This window comes from Trachurus japonicus, chromosome 15 (genome assembly GCF_045865225.1).
Source record: "Trachurus japonicus isolate A0001 chromosome 15, Traja_1.0".
Taxonomy (NCBI): Eukaryota; Metazoa; Chordata; class Actinopteri; order Carangiformes; family Carangidae; genus Trachurus; species Trachurus japonicus.
Genome location: NC_140921.1, coordinates 25685589 through 25706772, shown reverse-complemented (window position 1 = coordinate 25706772; position 21184 = coordinate 25685589). Strand labels below are relative to the sequence as shown.

Genomic DNA, 21184 nt, shown 5'->3' with positions numbered 1-21184 from the left:
AAATCAGACGGCATGCAGATATCTCCCAGGCTTAGTGCTGCAACATCATTTATATCCCAGTCTAAGTCTTTCTCAGTTTAAGTGTTGGTTCATTACATAGCTACAGTTAAGCCTCAATTTCTCAACCCTCAGCTGTGTGTTAAATGTAATCCTCAACAACAACTTGGAGAAGAATAACACCTCTACCTTTTATCTTATCCGTAAAGTGTATTTTTATTAACGCTTCTTACAGAATGCCACTTTCAATTTTTTTCATAAATCTAGTTTGCTTCTTTTGCTTTTGAAATAGAGGACAATATATACAAGACATTGCCCATCACAAACACACAGCCTAAATAAAAAGTGAGGTATTGAGAATGGTGCTTTAATTTGCCTTTAGGTGTGTCCCTGTTTGTATTTCAGCTGTGGTCACAACCATCTCGTTGCAGATTTGCTTAGGGTTGCTGCTGCCTTTGTGCACCTCACCTGTCCATTGTAGGCCCCTCCCTGTCTGTGATCCCACCCTGTCATCCCATCACCTGTGGCAGCTATAAAGGAGGCTGAGACAAAGACATATCTGGATTGTGTTCAGCTGGTGGAGGATCAGCTCACAGACCAACTCATCACAGCTCACCAGGGTCCAAATCCTGCACAAGTAAGGAAGTGAGGATGACGTCCACAGCAGCGCGTCTGGCCCGTCAGCAGGAGAAGGAACATGGCGTCGGCACCAACCAGCATGCCGTCAAGTTCCTACATCAGGATTATAAAACTTTGCATCAGCAGTGTCTGAAGAGTGGACGTCTGTTTGAGGACAACTGCTTTCCAGCTGAGAGGAAGTCACTGGGCTACAACGAGCTGGGGCCGTACTCATCCAAGATCAGGGGTGTGGTGTGGAAGAGGCCAACGGTAGGAGGCCACTGAAAACAGACACAAAGCAATGCAATTAAGTCACACAGTTTCTACTGTAATACTGTCAGCCCTGTTAAAGCAGGAATTTGGGGAGAGGAGGCAAAGTCCAGACATTTAAAAGAGGAGGTGTGACTTGTTCATTTCTGATCAGGATCAGAGAACTTGAAAAATCACTGTTAAAATCCAATCAAATTTTAATCAAAACAGCTTCAAGTGTTCTGGGAGGATTCATTAATCATCTGCATAAACAAAACAAAGGTGATTTGGATGTAAGGGTAACACTTTACAATAAGGGTCCCTTAATTAACGTTAGTTAGTACATTATTAAGCATTAATATATAAACTAATGTGTTAATTAATGCTGAGTAATGCATACATAATGATTATTCAACTTTTATTATTACTTAATAATTTATTAACTAACTTTGAGTAGTAAACATTAATTCATGTGTTTCCTAATCCTAAGTAATATATGATAATGATTGTTTATATATCTGTTAACAGTTAATTCATGCTTAATAATGTACTAACTAACGTTAATTAAGGTACCTTTATTGTAAAGTGTTACCGATGTATCCCAGAACAAAATAAAAATAATTTTAGGTTCCTAACTTCTTGTTCCTCATAGTGATACTTCTGTGTCTAACATAAAATGTTTTTTGTTTTGTTTTGTTTTTTAAACCCAGTCATTAAATCAGAAATCAAGTGGTACTTACTCATTCTATTTCAATAGTGTGATACTGGACTTAAAATAGTAAAACAAAACATTTGATAAATGATGTTTGACTTTGTGGGGTGCTCTGGTGGGTGAGTGGACAGAGAGTACATCTCATATGGGCTCTGTGCAGGAAATTGAGGATTTGACTCAGAATGATCTTTTACTGTGTGTCTATTTCCCCCAATCTCTCTTCCTGTTTCCTACCATCCACTCTGCTGTCGTATCTAATAAAGACAAAAAAATTAAGAAAAATGTTGACTGTAGTTGCTGTTCTCCTCAGGAGCTGTGTTCAAACCCTACGTTCATCGATGACGGAGCCACAAGGACGGATATTTGTCAGGGTGCTCTAGGTAAGTGGGTGGTTGAGTAAGTGTTTTGTTTTTTTAGAAGCGACGTGTAAATATCTGTGGAAGAAAGCCTCCACCCATTTGATTGCAAAAGGAAGAGCTTAGTTAGCACAAGCTGTTTACGGCACTGTCGCACTATGGTGAGAGCGTCATGCTGCTGTCCTGTCTCAAAGCAAACATCTGCTCTTGTTGTGCAGGTGACTGCTGGCTCCTGGCTGCGATAGCCTCTCTGACCCTAGACCACCGGGTGCTGGCTCGTGTGGTGCCTCCTGGACAGAGTTTCACTAAAGAGTATGCCGGGATATTTCACTTCCAGGTCAGTCAACAACTCCACTCATCAGACCACAAACACTGACCCCAGTAGACCGCACAACCAGGGCCGTTGTATAGGGGAGAAAGGTGATGATCATTCCAGGGGCCCAGCGCCCAGTAGGGCCCACAAAAACCCCAGTAGTCTAATCTTTATGACTGAATTATTCTGCATAAGACCCTGTATAATACTCATAGTAATGCTGCATTAGCATCAAATCAAAGTTAATAAAACATGATAATACGTAGTCTAAGAAAAAAAAGTGGACAAGTCAGGGCGTAGGGGCCCACTTTAGTATTCTTTAAGGGGGCCCAGAATTCCTAGCAACGGCCCTGCGCACAACAATTTATAATTGCTTTGTTTGTTAAGTGCAGATAAGTTCTGATAATATTTCTGGTAACACTTTACTTGAAGGTCTCATCATAATAGTGACATGACACTGTCATAATGTTTATGACATCCTCATGACTGTGACATGTCAATCTTATGTCACTCTTGTGACAGTGTCTTGTCACTCTTAGGATGAGACCTTCAAGTAAAGTGTTACCATATTTCTTCGTTGTCCTCTGATCAATATGTGAAAGCAACTTGTGTCAGTTTTCTTCAACAGCAACAAAGATGAGCTGAGATGATGTTTAGTTTTGTATCCAAAATGGATGAATTGTACCTAACACATCAGACAGACAGTGTTATGTGATGATAGTTTGAAAAAAATCATTTGTGTTGTGAGTCAACTTGCCGCTTTAATGTTTCATATCTGACCTGTAAATTGGTGGGAATGTTTTCTTCACAGTTCTGGCAGTTTGGAGAGTGGATGGATGTGGTGATTGACGACCGTTTGCCCACCAGGGATGGAAAGCTGCTGTTTGTCCACTCAGCGGAGGGCTCTGAGTTTTGGAGTGCCCTGCTGGAGAAGGCCTATGCTAAGTATGGATTATACCTGCATTTGTTTTTGTTAATAACATTATGTTCAGGCTACAGCTGGTGAATCTCTTCACCCAACATCCTCTCTGTCTAACAGGTTGCACGGCTGCTACGAGGCTCTGTCAGGTGGAAACACTATTGAGGGTTTTGAGGATTTCACAGGAGGAATCGCAGAAATCTACGTCTTAAACAAAGCTCCAGGAAACCTCTTCCAAATCATACGGAGGGCCCTGCGCCTGGGCTCACTGCTGGGCTGCTCTATTGATGTATGTTGGATTTTCCTACTGATTTGCATGGCAATCCTCGACCACAGAAACCAACAATCATGGCGCTTGATGGCATCAGGAATAAACATTTGTTCTTGGTTCATCCAGATCACCAGTTCCCATGAGACGGAGGCAGTCACAGCTCTCAAACTTGTAAAAGGACACGCATACTCGGTCACCGGCGCAGAGGAGGTACACCTGAACTTTATTTCCTCTTGTCATTATACTACATAGGATGTACAAGTTCCTTTGCCAACCCTTGTTCTCTGCTACAGGTTCATTACCAAGGCCAGCTGGTTCCGCTGGTTCGCATCAGGAACCCCTGGGGTCAGGTGGAGTGGACCGGGCCTTGGAGTGATGGGTGAATATTTTATATTTTATATTCATTAACCATCAGCTACTCGTGGTTAATTTCGGGCTTTCCCCAAAATGCATCTTTCCCCCTTCCCCATTTTTTAATCAGATCCCGTGAATGGAAACACGTCAGTGAAAAAGAGAAACGAAACCTGAACCATGTGGCTGAAGATGGAGAGTTCTGGTAAATCCACAACCTCTAACCTTTCAGTTATGTGTGATATAACAGTGTTCTCTTTGAGGAGACAAACAGCATGTTCCTCTCCTCAGGATGTCCTACTCAGACTTCATCATGAAGTTCTCCAGGCTGGAGATCTGTAACTTGACCCCAGACTCACTCAAGAGCGATGACACCAGCCACTGGAACCAGTACCAGTTTGAGGGGATGTGGAGGGTGGGCTCCACTGCTGGCGGCTGCCGCAACAACCCAGGCAAGACAGAATATATAGCCACAGATAAATAATATCTGAGCAAGAAGAATTCATATAAATGTAAATGTTTTTCAATGTGTTCCAGCCACGTTCTCGTCCAACCCACAGTTTGTGGTGCGTCTGGAGGACGTGGACGATGACCCTCTGGACGGGGAGGACGGATGCACATTTTTAGTGGGGCTGATGCAAAAGAATGGGCGAAAGCAGAAGAAGCTTGACCAAGGGCCCGAGACCATCGGCTTTGCCATTTATGAGGTGTCTCAGAATAATATTTATGACATTAAAACCTACACTGGATTTGACTTTTCGAAAAACTAACTGATGTTCTCTAAAACTTTGCTTCCTTCTCACAGGTTCCAGATGAGGTCTGTATTTGTCCTGGTACACACCAGTAATGATCTCCTACTTGCATGTCACTTGTGAATTTACTGTCACTCCAGTAATAAAAGTCTCTAATCTTCAGTACAAAGGCCGCAGCAACGTTCATCTGGGCCCTGACGTCCTGCTGCGACAGAGAGCCGTGGCCATGAGCAGCGCCTTCATCAACACGCGTGAAGTGTGTGACCGCTACAAACTTCCTCCAGGGGAATACGCCATCATCCCCTCCACCTTTCACCCTCACAAGAACGGCAGCTTCATTCTCAGGGTGTTCTCAGAGAAACAGGCTGCAACCAGGTATCTGTGACAGTAAGGGTAATGGAGAGCATTAGTTTATACAGCCATCTAGTGGACAAAACTCATATTTCAGATTAACTGAGTAACCGAGTAGCCACTTGGTATTTCTGCATTTCAACAGAGTGTGTTCAAATTGTCCTTTTCTATTTTTAGTCCACTGGAGGAGGACATTGATGCTAAAATAGAGGAGGTAAGAAAATCCAAAGGATGATGAACTGTCTTTGCTTGTTTAGAAGGTTCTGTATTGTATTAAATTATACTTCTATGCCTTTTTGTCATTATAAGGCAGAATTAGATTCTACATTAATACTATGAAAGTATCAAAGTGATCAGTCCACAGAGAAATGCAAACTCATTGTCTAAAGCTCAGTCCACCCAGAACCTCTGTCCAACCAGGATTTGGTTTAAAACCACAAATAGGCCTACATAGGGATCAACATATCAATACAAAACACTGAAAATGTGTGCCAATTTTACATTATTCTTTAGGAAATGTTATTTTACATTACATTACATGCATTACATTACATTACATTAATTTTAAAAAATAAGGCCTGATATACTGTGTTGAATTTAACATCCATTTCACAATGCCTGAAAATTAGGAATTAGGAATATATTTATTTAAAACAGGGACAATGCACAAAAACATTAATCTTGTAAAACAAGAGAAGATGCCTTGAGCCAGGTTGTAGCAACTGCTAATTTCCACCTTTCAATTGCATTGAAAAGAGCATATTATTTTATTTGAAAATGGTGACACATACTTGTCTCTGTCTTTTTCCTCACAGGAGGAGATATCTGAGAGTGAGGTGGATCCTCATTTCAAGCATCTCTTCAAGCAGATTGCTGGCAATGTAGGTAGAGAAGCATGAGAACAGATAGGAGGTCAGCTACATACATATACGTAGCTCTAAATGAGGATTACAAATTAAAATTGACACTTTGATATCAAACAGGACATGGAGGTGTCTGTCTTTGAGCTGGTTAGAATTCTGAACAATGTCGTCTCTCACCGTGAGTAGATTTGATTCACTGAAGTATATAAACAATTTTCACTAACATATTATTTTCAATGAGTTGATTAGTTTTTATCACTGTCTTGCAGGGTCTGACATAAAGACTGATGGATTCAGCCTTGACACAGGCCGGCTTATTGTCAGCCTGTTGGATGTATCCTCTTTACACATGAAACATTTAAAACATTCATTGAGAAATAGTCTCAAATCTGCAAATACCCTCGCTCTAATGTATTGATCTAGTTGCACTATAGCCTCAAAGAGACATTTGAATGACTAATTAAAGGGCTAACATCCTGGACTTTTTATCAACCTTAACGTTCCCCAGAAAGATGAAAGTAACAGGTTGGGATTGATGGAGTTCCACCGCCTCTGGAACAAAATCCAGAAATATCTGGTAAGATCTATAACTGACATGACTTCAAATTAATTTGGTCAAGATCTGTCTGCACCTGTAAACGCAACTCATGGCTGCTTATAGGAGATCTTCAAGACTCACGACTCGGACAACTCTGGCACTATGAGCTCCCTCGAGATGAGAGACGCTGCCACTCAAGCAGGTAACAGACAGGATCATGTGAGGAATCTTTCACAGTAAAATGCAGCAAACCTTTAATAATATATAGGCATACCCATTGAATACTGACAACTGAACAGAAGAAAACAAAAGCATGTTGGCATAACTGATTGTGTGTTATTATGTGTAACATGTGGGACTGGATAAGCCAGTTAGAGGACTCATCCCTCCCTGCACATGGGTGTCATTCATCTACACACTTTGCCACAGGAACAATACAAGCGTGTGGGCGAGGCTGTGCAGCAAAGCTTCCATTATTACACAGCTCATACCTGACACCCCTTTAAAAAACTAAAACCTCCCCAGGATCAGGAATAATCCACATCTATGAAACTGACTCAAAAAAAAACCAAACAGGAAATGATGCTCTTTTTTCTATGACAGGTTTCCATGTCAACAGCGCTGTGCTGCAGGCCATCGTCTGTCGCTACGCTGATGTTCAGTACGCTATAGACTTCGACAGCTTCGTGGGCTGCCTCATCAAACTGGAAATGCTCTTCAGTGAGTGTCAGCAGCAAACAGGGCTACACCCTTTCACCACACTGCGTCTCTTATTCATCTGTATCAAAGGGCCGTGGCTTGTTTACATCACCAGTATTTGTGTGTCTCTCCTTCAACCAGAAATGTTTAAGGCTCTGGAAAAAGCTGACTCCAGGAAGATCGAGCTGGACATGCAACAGGTGCGTGAGAGAATAACAAAAGCTGCCGGTTGGATGCCACTCCTCGTTTTTTCATCTCACCGCTGTTTTTCCTTTTACAGTGGCTGTGCCTGGCCATCTACTAGGTCTGCAGACAACACAACTAAAGACCCATCAGCAGGACGACAAACTTCAGTTAGTTATCAATGCATTGCAACTCACATGGAATTTTAGGGATTGAGGATTGTTGGTTTTCATTTTATAGAAACTCTACTGTACATCTCCTAATTATGTTAAATGAGGTTTGCTGAACATGTACAGTGCCGTGAAAAAGTATTTGCCCCTTCTTGATTTCTTACTTTTTTGCATATTTCTCACACTTGTTGTTTACAATCATCATCCAACAAATTTGATATTAGGCAAAGATAACCCAAGTAAATATAATGCTTTTTTAAAATGATGATTAATTGCCCCCACTGTTAAATCATGAACTAACTGTGATAAACCTATTTTTTTGGAAAGCTGAGTTCAATTTCACTCTCCACAGCCAGACCTGATCACTACCAGAGCAGTTGAATCAAGAAATTACAAACCTGTTTGCGTGAAGTGAAGGAGGCAGAAGGGGGCAAATACTTTTTCACAGCACTGTACTTGGGAAAAAGATGTCAAATGATAATAAAAAAGAAAATAATAATAATAATAAAGAAACTAAGAAACAATGGCCTATGGACTATTCTTATTTATCAAATCTTGCACAGGTCACACAAATTATCTGGTTCAAATTTAAACAAATTTATGAAATATTCATATAGTCTGTGCCTCACTGTACCTTTACTGCTTAAAAATGTTAGTAAGAAATATTTTTTGCAGTTTTAACCCCATCAAATTTTTGTGGGCCAGCTCAGGTTTCAGCTCAGCAGAATGTGAGCTAAACTGTGAAAAAACAGGGTCCGAGCAACTCTTCTCTGATGTATCAATAAATAGCCTTTATTTATTTGGCCTCTAGTTCATATTAGGACATTAAAAACAACCAATTGGAACACAGACTTCACCCATGCCTGATTGGTCCCAATTTAGGCCACCTGTGTGCATTGTTGTAGTATACCATGTGGGTCGACACATGTTGGTTGTATATGGACTAGCTGCCAAATAAAGGCTTTTTATTGATACATCAGAGAAGAGTTGCCTTGGACCCTGTTTTTTTTCACAATTTGACTGCAGCACCTTCCTGATTACCACTACAGCAACCCATATGAACGCTCCATTTGCTGCTCTGTACTCAGAATGTGAGCTACATCTGGTCCAGTTATAGGCAGACAATCAAAGCCAGATGCACAAAGGGCTGGATGAAACAGGTGAGCCAGAGCAAACTGTCTGGTCTGGCGAGGGTGTGGAGACAGTCGATCTGCATATATAAAGACAGAGCCTGTCAAACCACACAGACATACCTGGCTGTCACAGTCACAGGCAGAGTGGACGACGTCGCACCAGCTAGTGCAAAATGTCAGGGATCGCAGCCAAGCTTCAGCACAACCGAGAGCGAGCACATGGGGTCGGAACAAACTCTCATGCAGTGAAATACCTGAACCAGGACTATGAGTCGCTGAGGAGAAGCTGTCTGGAGAGAGGGCGGCTGTTTGAGGATGACTGCTTTGAGGCTGAGCCTTCATCTCTAGGCTTCGATGAACTGGGGCCCAGTTCACACAAAGTCCGGGGAGTCACCTGGGAGAGACCCACGGTGGGTACAGAATAGATGGAAACATCTGATGATTATAACTATAGTCCTGTATTGTCAAAGCCTAATGTGAATATGATTCAATGCAGTTTTCCTGCAGCGTGTCAGCACTCAGATGATGAAAATGTCCCATTATAGTTTTATGATGGTGGGTGAGAGGGTTTTTACAGATTTCTACATTTTTCTGCAGGAGCTGTGTTCCAATCCGAAATTCATAGTTGAAAATGCGACCAGGACTGATATTTGTCAAGGAGCACTGGGTGAGAGAAACACACACACACACACAAGCCTGTTGATGGCACAATCAGATATTTGCAGTATCTATTTCCCTATATTTCCATCTCCAACCATTCCAAAAACATTCAAATGACTTTGCATGCATATCTTAGATGTGACAGTTGGCAGATAGAAGCACAATAACAGCTCTTCATGTTGACCTCCCTCTGTCATCTGCAGGCTTATCTTTTTTGTCGTTTTACATTTAAATGACTTCTAAAAGTCTAAAATGACGCTGAGCAAATTCCTGTGAGTTGACTTCAACTGTCATTGTGCACAAAGCACCTTATAACAACTCTCTTCAGTCTTCTACACCCAGCCTGCCTGATGGATGCATGTGTGGGTGAGACTAAGTTGTCTTTGCTGCTGCTCAGCAATGTGGGTAATGCAAGAGAGCCATAACATCACAGCTGAGGTGTGTGTGTGTGTGTGTGTGCATACCTGTGGACACCACATACCTGTTGTGTTTTGGAGATGTGTCACAGGGACTAAAAGTGATTACAACATGTCGGAGCATGAAATCTCCTGTGTATGAGAGATGAGATCTTAAGCAGGAATTGCCTTTATTCTAACACTGTTTGCTTGTGTTCAGGTGACTGCTGGCTCCTGGCAGCTATCGCCTCCTTGACTCTCAACAAACAGGTTTTGTCTCGGGTTGTCCCCCATGACCAAAGCTTTGAGGATGACTATGCTGGCATCTTTCACTTTGAGGTAGAGCACTGTGACACAGCTGCATTCCTTTACAAATAACATGGAAGAGACAGGTTTGATTTTACTGTGTCCCATTTCTGTGGATCTCAGTTCTGGCAGTTTGGAGAGTGGGTGGATGTGGTGGTCGATGACCGTCTGCCGACCAGAAATGGAGAGCTGCTGTTTGTTCACTCTGAGGAGGGGTCAGAGTTTTGGAGTGCCCTGCTGGAGAAGGCCTACGCCAAGTATGGATGAAAATAACTTCTGGATACCTTTCTGTCTGTTTCAATGTCTCCAGTCTTTCATGCATCCATTTTTCCTTCAGGCTGAATGGATGCTATGAGGCTCTTTCTGGAGGCAGCACCACTGAAGGCTTCGAGGACTTCACGGGAGGCATAGCTGAGAGACATGAGCTGAGCAGGCCAGATCCCCATCTCTTCAAAATCATCAGGAAGGCCCTGGACAGAGGCTCCCTTCTGGGATGCTCCATTGATGTTAGTTTGGGTTTATTTTCTCACTCTCATGTAGCATGGTCGCATTCCACTTCTTTGAATGTGGTTATTTTTACCTAACAAGTTTTTCCTCTCCATCCCAGATCACTAGTGCATCTGACTCTGAAGCTGTTACACATCGCAAATTGGTGAAGGGTCACGCCTACTCAGTGACAGGAGCCGAGCAGGTGAGTAAAGTGCTAGTATACTGTACTGTATGTGGCTGCACAGGCCACTGTGGCAAATACATATGCTTCTGCCATTGTAATCGATGCTACAAATGGTTACATTATATTGCTTTTAGAGTTGGCCTTTTCCCCGATGTTTTCCTAATTGAAAGAACTGACCCATACATCTGTGTCAGGTGGAGTACAGAGGAGACAAGGAGAAACTGATCAGGATCAGAAACCCGTGGGGTCAGGTGGAGTGGAATGGAGCTTGGAGTGACAAGTGAGTGTTGGACACATTCAGAGAGTTTTGATGACATGAAATCCAATAAACTCACTCATATTAGCTCTAGCTATATAGCTACTAGTTTGTAGCTACTGGTAAGGCAATGCAGGGCAAGACAGCTTTATATAGTGGATTTCATACCAAGGGGCAACTCAATGTGCTTTACATAAAGACAAAACATTTAAGAGTAAAAACTGGAAACTGGAAGGAGAAAAAAAAACATGCAATTTATTTAAAATTAAAATAAAACCCAAAACAGTAGAAATTGAAAATATATTACACATTTACACATATTACACAATTAAAAGCAAGGAAAGGGAATAAAAGAAGGTACAGGAAAATATAATATAATATAATATATACAACGAGACTAAAATAGAGCGTGAAATATGAGTTTGCAGCATGAAATATTGATTTGTATTAAAATTAATAGGATTTACAGTGCAAATCCAAGATTAAGAGCTCGGGTGCAAGTGGTTCTTTAAAAGAGCTCAGCCATAAGCACATGAAAAGAGAAATGTTAACTTGGATTTAAAATGCTTACAGTTGGGGCTGATTTCAGTAAACATTTATCTCGAAGCCGTGAACGACATTCATGGTTCCTTCATGATGTGTGCTCATGACGTTGGTGATCCCCTGACCTCCTCGGTTGTGGTTTTGAGTGGGATATCTCTACACTGTTCGGTTGGATTGCCATGTGTGCAGACTTTGAAAGTCCCATTGTTGTCGTAACTTTATAATCCTTCAACCTTTCAGCTGTGTTTTGTGGTTTGTGTAATAAGAATTTATCAACAATTTAATTATTATTTTACTGCTTCACACTTCTTATTAACATGCTTTCTCAACTCACCGCTCTTTTCTTGTTCAGACACGTTAAGACCTTCCAGTCAAATTGCAATATAGTATATAAAGTAGGCCTCTTAATTCACTGTGCATGCAACACACGGAGACATGTGGACACACCCAGTGGAGAGGCTGGTAAATCCTGTTGTGAAAGGATGTTGTTGCATAGACTCTGACTTTACAGCTTATTTTTGTGCTGTGGGTGGAGGACAGGAGGAGCATGTCTGTCTGGCCATACAACCAGCTGACAACTATGTCCTGACTGCCTTCAGCTCCCAGCAGGGCAGAGGCACAGCTTGTGAGCAGGCAGGGCAGGAAACTGCTTGGGGCTTGAGGGCTGACAAACATAAATCCACTGATTATTTGCAGCCGCATCCCAGAAGCTGAGTTTTCAGTCCTAAAGCCTGCACATATGATCACTAACTCCACTCAGTAAGAAACCTCCCTCAGGGGGCTGCACGTGTTGGAGTTAGGGTTATAGGGCCTCTGTGTTAGGGCCTCTCTTACATTTGCATTTTGAAATTTCCAACATGTTTTGTCATCTCTATTTTCAAAATTAAACAAATGTTGACATCTTTTTAAGGAAAAAGGTCAGATTTTCCACATTTTTAGTTGGTGTCATATTACTTAATAGTGATAAATGCTGAATTGGCCCCTGTTGTCCTCCTGGGTCAAAGAAGGAAGGAAGGAAGGACCGGAAGATGTGAGGAGAGAAGGAAGGGAAAAAGGAAGGAAAGATAGAAGGAGGGAGGGAACAGATTGCGTCAAAAAGGGAGGAAGAAGTAAGGAAGGAATGAAGGGAAAAAGGAAGGAAAGAAAAGTGGAGGGAGGGAACAGATTTGTTCAAGGAAGGTAAAAGAAAGAAGGAAGGGGAAAGGGAAGGAAAGAAAGATGGAGGGATAGGGAACAGATCGGGTCAATTGGATCAAAAGAGGAAGGAAGAAGAAGTAAGGACGAAGGGAAGGAAGGAAGGGGAAAAGGACTGTGGAAAGAAGGAAGGGAGAAAGGAAGGATGGAGGAAGGGAACAATTGGGTCAATTTGACCCAGAAGGACAACAGGAGGGTTAAGAATTTTTTTCCTTGGACCATAACTGACTCTCACCACTGTCCAAGGTGGGCCTATTTATTTGTGCACACCCTGTAGTTTATCTTCCATCTGTCTCTTTTTTCTAGCTCTTCTGAATGGAGATATGTGAGCTCTGAGGATCGACAGAGGCTGACCAACCGGGCTGAGGACGGAGAGTTCTGGTAAATCTCACTCAATCCGCTTTTCTCTAACAAAATCCACACACCGAACAAAAGTTTATGAATATTCGCCTCATGTATCTGAATAGGACAGATAAGGTGGTGAACCCCAGCATTTCAGAGTTTTTTGCATTAAAGCTGGTCATTTTCCATTTTCCACACTCTGCTTTTCCCCAAAGGATGTCATTTTCTGACTTCCTGCGCCAATATTCACGCCTTGAGATCTGCAACCTCACCCCTGATGCTCTCACGGGCGAGTACAAGAAATGGGCAGAGACTGAGTTTGAAGACACGTGGAGGAGAGGCGTGTCAGCCGGTGGCTGCAGAAACTATCCAAGTACAACCAGTTTCCCCGTCTTTTGTTCCAGATTTGAACCCTGCACTGCTATATTGTATGTGTCACGAACAAACCCTTGCTTCTCCTTTCTAGATTCCTTCTGGATGAACCCTCAGTTTGTCATCAAGCTGGATGATGTGGACGATGACCCTGACGATGGTGAGGAGGAGGGCTGCACCTTCATTGTGGGCTTGATGCAGAAGAACAGGAGGAAAATGAGGAAAATGGGGAAGGACATGCAAACCATTGGCTTTGCCATCTATGAGGTAAGAAGCTTACAGACGACACTGTCAGCGCTAAAAACCTGCTTCAGTAGAGAATTTTCAACATTTTCACCTATTCTTACATTTGATTTTTCATCTTTTTTCTCTAGCTTCCTGAGGAGGTATGTAAGCCAAGATGAAGGAGCTTGATGAGCCTTCATTTTTCATGACAAATGAGTATCACTATCCAGCCATCAAAATTCAAACTGTCACGCAAATATTTACACTGTACTATACGTGTCCTTTCCCAGTTCTCTGGCAAAAGGCAGGTGCACCTGAAGAAAAACTTCTTCCAGTACAACTGTTCGGCAGCACGCTCCGAGACCTTCATCAACCTGCGGGAAGTGTGCAACCGCTTCTGTCTCCCCCCTGGAGAATACCTCATCATCCCCTCCACCTTTGAGCCCAACAAGAACGGAGACTTCTACGTGCGCGTGTTCTCTGAGAAACAGGCTGATTTCCAGTATGTTTGATTCACTAATTGTCATGTGACCGAGTGGAGAGTTCTATTAATTGCAGCATTCAAACTGATCATTTTAAATGTGACCTCTGCCTTTCAGAGAGATTGATGATCCGGTGGAGTGCCATGTTGAGGAGGTAAAATCACATCCCTTGATATGTAAATTGAAATGAAGATTTTAAGAATACAATAGATCATATAACCTTGTCATCTCCAGATTGATATCGATAAAGATGACATCAGTGACAGATTCAAGAGACTGTTTGGACAGCTTGCTGGACATGTGAGTAGGCTGAAGTTTTAATCCTTCCTTCCCCTCATGGTCTCCCTGACGACTTACACAGTGTTTGTGTCATGTGGTCTGCAGGATGTGGAGATCTCTGTGTTTGAGCTGCAGAAAATCCTCAACAGAGTGGTGACGAGGCGTAAGAAACCCCATCTCTTTCAAGCATGTTCGGTGTGTGTATTGATGAGCACCGACACTCACAGTAATGTATCCCTGTGTTTTCTTTTTCATTTGCAGGAGATGACATCAAAACCAGTGGGTTTAGCCTGTCGACTTGCCACAACATGGTCAACCTGCTGGATGTATCCTTCCCATTTCCAATTCTTTAGTCATGTCAGGAGATCACACATCACTCTGTGTGATGGCACATTGTAATTTTCCTTAACACGCTCTTCAAAGAAAAATGGAAGTGGCAAGCTGGGACTGGTAGAATTTAAGATCCTGTGGACAAAGATTGAGCAGTTCTTGGTATGTTCCTGTTCCTGGTTTGTCCTGGCATTAACATTACACATGTAACATACACTAGATTCTAAGTAGGAAGGTGATAACAGATGTCAATGGGGTTGGGCTCTCCATTAGGACCTGTACAAAGGGAAAGACGTGGACCAAAGTGGCTGCATGAGCTCCTCTGAGATGCGGATGGCTGTCGAGGATGCTGGTAAGTTTGTGTCATTATATCGTTCCTTCTCATTAATTAATAAACTGCCACTTATTTGCATTCCTTCCGCTCTGTCACATCTGATCTCTCAGTTCATCTTGTTGCATTTCAACAGGTTTCTCTCTCAACAACCCTCTGCACCAGATCATCGTGGCCCGCTACAGTGAGGCAAACGTGATTGACTTTGACAACTTTGTCTGCTGCCTGGTTCGCTTAGAGTCACTCTTCAGTGAGTCCTTTTCCTTGTCAACACATTTTTGTTTCCAGCTGTCGATGACAAAATCATGTAGAGTTGTGATGTTTACTGTCATTTACAACAGACACCTTCAAGACCCTGGACAAGGATGGCTCTGGAGAGGTAGAACTGGGATTCAAGGAGGTAAAAGCTTGTTTTGTAAAATGAAACAACAATGGAAAGTGATACTTTATTGTGACCTGTGTCTGTGTTTCCATCCACAGTGGCTGAGTCTGTCCATGGTGTAGAGGAGCTCCAAATGTTTACAACTGAAGAATCAAGGCTGCGGTTGAAGTGTCATATAATATCTGAATATTTAGGTAGATGTTTTTGAGTGAATATCAGTCAACAGGGATGCATTTTGGGAGAAAAAAAAAATGGTTTGAATATATATCCAAAAACAAATAAAAAGTCACAATCTCCCTCAAATAATAATGGGTTTATTTATTAAACAATAAAAAGACAAAAAAAATGATATAACAGTTGTTGTGTGCTGTGTTCTTCCATTAAGTCCACTGAACCATTCTTTATGAACACTAAATATATAGCTGCAGCCAGCAGCCAGATACAATAAATACTATGGGCCATGGCCCTGACAAGAGTGTGTTTTGTGTGTGTGTGGTTTACTTTTTTTTTTTTACCCACTTTTCTAGTTTTCCCATAATCCCAGTCTGTTAACTTCTAATTTACAATACAGACATGAAAAGGTTTATTTTATTCTTAACAGGACAGCAATAAGGCAATTCTCTGAAAATGTATAACTACTCTTGTGATGACAAGGCAAGAGTTTTGATGCCACTGACCAATGACATCTGCAGTCAAAGAAGTGAAAATGATTTTGGATATTTCACACATCAAGGTTAAAAAAACCAGTGTTTTTCAACCTTGGGGTCGGGACCCTATGTGGGGTCGCCTGGAATTCAAATGGGGTCTAAATAAAGGTTATGAAATGAAATGAATTGGGTCACCAGAAATGTCTAGTAATTGATAAAAAATAAAAATCAATCTTAAACAACTGAATTCTATACTACTCTTCTATACTTGATTGACGCGGGTCACCAGAAATTTGTGATGTCAAAATGGGGTCACAAGCCAAAAAACTTTGAGAACCACTGCATTAAACCATAAATTAGCCCCTGTGCAGTGAAACTTGCACTCAACAATGGCAATAAAACAAAACAAACATCTACTAGCTGAAACAAGCTTATTGGTTGAGGTCATTGTGGGTGGCAGAATGAAATGTGACTGACCACACCCAATAATAGTTCAACACATGTGAAACTTGAACAGAGGTGAGAACAACAGTGGTTTGTTTTGTTTTGTATCCGAGTTACTCTTAAGCTACTGACTAACACAATTCTGTGTGAAGGCAGAACGCAGGGCGTCTTAAAAAAAAAAAGGTGTCAAGGTGATTCATGGTTCACACACACTTTGACACGATTAAGACTAATTTTCATATATTTAATTCAGCAAATGTCCAATAATTGGCCTTTGACGCATGCAATCGACCTATATGGGAAATTATTAATAAAATCAAGTAATTTCAAGAAGGCCATCTAAAAAAAAGTTCAAAATAATTGTAGGCCTATGTTAATTAGATAAGTGATAATGAAGAAAATCAAGTACTGTTCTTATGAAGTTTCATTTATTTAGAATCTGTTGATTTCCATTCTCTCTGTGCACAAATTGGAGTCTCTATGCTGGCCCAATAGTTTTTGGTGGTAAGTGTTGACAAGGCAAATTCAGTCATGTGGTGTTTCAGTCATTTACCAGTAGAGGTCAGAGTTCTCATAGAGTCGGATTCAGTGCTTTGACGCAACTGACTGGGTTTTGGTCAAAACTGCAATGTGCTTGCAGCAGCGTGAAGTTTTCAGCTCACACAGAGCCATGCTGCAGCTATTTCCTGTCCTGTGAGGTTCACTTTTGTATTTCCCCTTTTATGACTCTGAAAGACGCTACCAGCTGCTGTTAGCTCTGGCAGCCAGGCCTAAAAAAAAACAAGAAGAGTGGCTGGTAAACTGTGACATATTCCGACATTTTCAACTCCTCCTTTTTGCAGCAGGATGTGAGGCAGGCCTCTGACTCTGTAAACTAATAATCATCTCAGCGGAAGCATTAGGCCACTGTGATGCTGAAGCGGAGTGTCTGTATTGAAAATAGTCACTGCAGAGGAGGAGTTTATTATGTACAGAATCTCCACCCAGTTGACCTAAATTATGTGTATGACCTCCATAAGACAAATGTTAATTCATGGTATGTTCTAATTTGCCAATGAGACAGTTTAGCAGTTTACATGACTCAATGACTCCTTTTGTCAGTGTTTGTATTTCTCCAGCTCCATGTTACAGCACACACAGCAACACTGTATTGCAAATGTTGGATTACACATTCTGCTTCAGCAGGACTTTGAAGAAATCTTTGTCTGTATGTGTGTGACCCCTAAATATTAAAACATTATATAAGTGTCAATGCTACTCTCGTCATTAGTTGCCAAGCTTCTTGCTGTCATCACATCTGAAACACACCCATATGTGTCAGCTGTTCCTCACTAATAAAACAATCACTGGTCTGTGCTGATCCACAAGCAAATAGGCTGGAGGTCGGTATTGTGGATTTTCACATTTACGTAAATATACATAGTTGATTTCCACAATTGGAAAAGGCCTGGTTTGGGACCAGAGGACGGGCAGAGTTTCCCCTCTGTCACCCAAATTCTTGGATTTTAAGGAAAAGTTGCATTTTTTTTCATTGCACAGACAGACAGGGGAAAATAATAACTAGAATATCAGATGACCCAGTTTAAAATGTTGTTCCTTGTTTTCTTTTCTTTTCTTTTTCTTACCTGATGACAACTAGATTGGCATCAACTTTTGTCTGTTTTACAGTCTTAACAGTTGTGTCGTTTTCAGCCAAGAACCTGCTACAATCTTACAGCAATCCAATTATGAACACACCAGAATCACTTTTTTGTGAGTCACATAAACTTCACTGACTTGTCACTGCTTACATAACAAATGTGGAGAAAATCAGCTATGAAATGAACCAACAACTGAAAATTTCCACTTTCAGTTCAAATCATTCTGACGTGTCCTAAGTGGTAAACGTTTCCTGTGTTTCAACCAGTTTTTCACACTCCTGACTACTAAGCTCTCTGCACAGGTATAGATAATTCTTTTTGGTACGTCAGTGAACTCTTTCCACCTTTTACCTTATAAGGCCATTGAGCTGCATCTGAGCAGCAGTTGAGTTTAAAATGTGGACAGGTATGTTCTCCTTATAAGGGTTGTTGTGTGCTGCTCCCACCCATGACTCGCTTGAGCTCACCTGGGGCTTCTGGATAAATGAAAAAGAAAAAGGAAGATCTCTGCCCCATGTTAAACCAAAACAAACGGACAGGGCAAGAAAAATATTTGCCCAGCACCAAACAATGGAGCACGTATAACATTGTGATTTAGCCGTCAAATGTAGTGTAATGCAATTGCTTTTGCTGAGGTTGCAGCTGAAACTGTCACACCTGGGAAGAAGGGGGTGGACCTGGTTTTGGAGGTGGGCTCATTGACAACAGCCCCTCCTACATGAGTCAACCTGCTCTCCTTCCTTATGACCCCTTCTGCACTGTGACTACTGCTGCCATTTTTTCTCTGCTGCCTGCTCCCTCACAGACCACAAGCAAAAATGGTGAGTAACTTTCCTAAAGAGTTTGCCTGTGTCAGTCAACAGTTTCTTCTGTGAGATGAGATTACAAGTGCCCAGCACAGGACATGCAATATACAGATAGTAGTAGGGGTTTTGATACACTCATCTTAACAGTGTTTGCTGGGGGGGAAATGAATGAATGACGCTGACGTTGTAAAGTTGTCTAAGACTGATGTTTGCTGTTTGAGAAGAAGTTGGCTGTTTGAAAAAGGGAATTTGGTTTTTGCAAGGGACTTTACAAGGTGTGGTTTTGCCTCCAAGATGGTGGGAGCTTTGTTCGTGCTTGAAATTTGTTCAGAGTGAATGCCTTGGGGCGGTCTTTCTTGTGCGAACTTGTTCCACAATGACTGGAATGTGACAGAGCTGTGGCCGTGAACGCTCAGGGGGAAGCTCCTCTCGTAGTGTGTGATTACTGACTGAGACATGGAGAGTATCTATCTGCACATTTAAACCAACTAAATAGCGTAAACACTTCTCTCCAAAGTGTAGTTCAAGAACTTCCTGTTTCCTCATCTTTCAGTTCTGCTTTTTGTCTATTAGAAAAAAGGAAAAAAAAAAAAGAGAAAAGAAACAAAGTACAAGTGAACATCATCTATTTGAGTACGAGCCAAGGCCCAAATCTTCCACAGCGTTCCTACTCTAATAGTCTGTCATCAGAATTTTCTAACTGTTAGAGTTGGTGCTAAACTTAGTTAATGGAAATCCTGTGATAAAACAACATGGAAGCAGTCTTTGCTTGGTCACCTTTTTTGTTTATGTATGTAATAACTGAAATTCAGTTTGCATCTTTTACACAAACAGTTATCTTTCAAAATTCAGGATCTTGCACAGTTGCAACAGCAAGGTTCAAATAAATGCAGGTTATAAAAGCAATTATAGTTTTATTTATTTGTCTTTGTGTTCTCTGTTTTGTGTGCAGAGCATGAGATACACTGAATTATTTTGCTAACTGACAATACACCAACCTGTAGGGTTGCTACCTTCTGAAGGAGTTGGCCCACATCTAGTAAAATAGGACACTGATAAAACACATGGTTGACTAATTATAGACATGTTGCATTTTGTGTTTCTTACCAGACGTCTGGGGTAAAAGTCGCTGACGAAGTGAAGGACCTCTACAATGAGATGAAATTGGTGAAAAATGAGGATGATGAGAACGAGCGTTTAAGAGTGGCCATCTTTGAAATCAAGGATGGTTTCATCGGCATTGAAAAAGCCATCCGGCAAAAGGACCTGGTCGATACGGAGGATGTATTCAAACACACCATGAATTTGCTCACCGAGAAGATGTGTCGCTACATGCTGTATGACTGCCACTATGAAACCAAGGAAGCAATTAAAAAGGAAGAACTGGTCTTTCTGATGTGGTAAGCCTTTACATAACAGCTACAGTGTCATCCATTTTCCCTGATTTAAACCGTTTTCAAGTGCCAACCTCACTGTATTCTGAAGATGCGTGTTGTATGTTCCTCTATTCCAAACTTAACAACAAAACAACAATGCTTTTTTTTTATGTCAGGGCTCCTGATACTGCACCAATCAAAGAAAAAATGAGCTATGCTAGCTCTAAAGAATCCATTAGGAAGGTCCTGACAGGTAAATGTTTTTTCTCTTTCTTTATTTTGTCAAATCTTAATTGTGGTGGGAGCACCAGATGCTACAATCACATCTTTTCTTTTATGCCTTAACTGTAAAAAATTGAGAAGATGTTAACATTTAAGGTCAAATGCTCCTTTAAAAAAAATCTAACTCTGATGTCTTCAACAGGAATCAAACATCAGTTGCAGGTAAACGACCCTGCAGACTACCGCCAGAGGGGAAACTTTGCTGCTGAATTAGGGAAAAGCGTACTCACACTTGAGGGCCATCCTGTGTGATTTCTTGATCAAGGTCAATTTAAAGGGATTTGAAATGACACCAAAGTTTCCAAATCAATTTTGCTTTGAGTCAAACTAAAGATGGGGAGGAAAATGAAATAAAAAAACAAAAAATACAAAATTGGGAGGCAGTCAGCCAACACCAGTTTGGCTGTGAAAACAGACTCATACAGATTTAAATTTATTTTACATATAAATATACAATGATAGCATCATGTATCACATGACTGTTGGTACATTTATATTTCTCATATCAATCATTTTCTGTTTTTATGTACACACATGTTTAAGTCTCTGTATATTCCAGTATACACCATGTGTCTTCCTGGACGCCTTACTAGAGTTTACAAAATGACTGGGACTTCAAGTTCAACTAACGTGTTCTTGTGACTGTTACACTTGTAAAGAGGCCTGTAAAGAATAAAGACTTTTTACAAAGAATAAACCAAATGTTTCCAGCATAATGCAGCAGCCAATGCACTTTCTGAGTGT

General features: G+C 41.3%; 3 protein-coding genes across 3 annotated transcripts; all 3 read left to right on the top strand.

The window, feature by feature from the left end:
- Window positions 1–564: 564 nt before the first annotated feature.
- LOC146973810 (calpain-2 catalytic subunit-like) lies at window positions 565–7546 on the top strand. The gene is made up of 21 exons (XM_085800818.1): window positions 565–885; window positions 1887–1956; window positions 2151–2269; window positions 3057–3190; window positions 3285–3453; window positions 3562–3645; window positions 3729–3814; window positions 3917–3991; window positions 4078–4238; window positions 4324–4493; window positions 4592–4603; window positions 4702–4913; window positions 5067–5103; window positions 5705–5770; window positions 5873–5930; window positions 6022–6086; window positions 6261–6329; window positions 6414–6492; window positions 6894–7010; window positions 7131–7189; window positions 7270–7546. The coding sequence occupies exons 1-21, from the start codon at window positions 649–651 to the stop codon at window positions 7291–7293; spliced, it is 2103 nt and encodes a 700-aa protein (XP_085656944.1). The 5' UTR covers window positions 565–648; the 3' UTR covers window positions 7294–7546.
- Window positions 7547–8508: 962 nt separating this feature from the next.
- On the top strand, window positions 8509–15567 carry LOC146973809 (calpain-2 catalytic subunit-like). The gene is made up of 20 exons (XM_085800814.1): window positions 8509–8885; window positions 9073–9142; window positions 9751–9869; window positions 9960–10093; window positions 10174–10342; window positions 10444–10527; window positions 10704–10789; window positions 12809–12883; window positions 13060–13217; window positions 13311–13476; window positions 13713–13943; window positions 14041–14077; window positions 14158–14223; window positions 14308–14365; window positions 14464–14528; window positions 14626–14694; window positions 14806–14884; window positions 15000–15113; window positions 15205–15263; window positions 15344–15567. The coding sequence occupies exons 1-20, from the start codon at window positions 8649–8651 to the stop codon at window positions 15365–15367; spliced, it is 2100 nt and encodes a 699-aa protein (XP_085656940.1). The 5' UTR covers window positions 8509–8648; the 3' UTR covers window positions 15368–15567.
- Window positions 15568–18748: 3181 nt separating this feature from the next.
- Window positions 18749–20785, top strand: cfl1l (cofilin 1 (non-muscle), like). The gene is made up of 4 exons (XM_085800763.1): window positions 18749–18797; window positions 19893–20182; window positions 20335–20411; window positions 20583–20785. The coding sequence occupies exons 1-4, from the start codon at window positions 18795–18797 to the stop codon at window positions 20690–20692; spliced, it is 480 nt and encodes a 159-aa protein (XP_085656889.1). The 5' UTR covers window positions 18749–18794; the 3' UTR covers window positions 20693–20785.
- Window positions 20786–21184: the final 399 nt, after the last annotated feature.

What these genes read in the sequence shown, in the direction of transcription:
- LOC146973809 (XM_085800814.1), top strand. Translation starts at nt 8,649, where the DNA reads ATGTCAGGGATCGCAGCCAAGCTTCAGCACAACCGAGAGCGAGCACAT. An exon ending in TTCTGGGATGCTCCATTGAT is followed by an intron (nt 10,343 to 10,443) that starts GTTAGTTTGGGT and finishes TCTCCATCCCAG; the next exon opens with ATCACTAGTGCATCTGACTC. An exon ending in GAGAAACAGGCTGATTTCCA is followed by an intron (nt 13,944 to 14,040) that starts GTATGTTTGATT and finishes TCTGCCTTTCAG; the next exon opens with AGAGATTGATGATCCGGTGG.
- LOC146973810 (XM_085800818.1), top strand. Translation starts at nt 649, where the DNA reads ATGACGTCCACAGCAGCGCGTCTGGCCCGTCAGCAGGAGAAGGAACAT. An exon ending in CCGGGATATTTCACTTCCAG is followed by an intron (nt 2,270 to 3,056) that starts GTCAGTCAACAA and finishes TTTTCTTCACAG; the next exon opens with TTCTGGCAGTTTGGAGAGTG. An exon ending in TTATTGTCAGCCTGTTGGAT is followed by an intron (nt 6,087 to 6,260) that starts GTATCCTCTTTA and finishes AACGTTCCCCAG; the next exon opens with AAAGATGAAAGTAACAGGTT.
- cfl1l (XM_085800763.1), top strand. An exon ending in GAACTGGTCTTTCTGATGTG is followed by an intron (nt 20,183 to 20,334) that starts GTAAGCCTTTAC and finishes TTTTTATGTCAG; the next exon opens with GGCTCCTGATACTGCACCAA. An exon ending in CATTAGGAAGGTCCTGACAG is followed by an intron (nt 20,412 to 20,582) that starts GTAAATGTTTTT and finishes TGTCTTCAACAG; the next exon opens with GAATCAAACATCAGTTGCAG.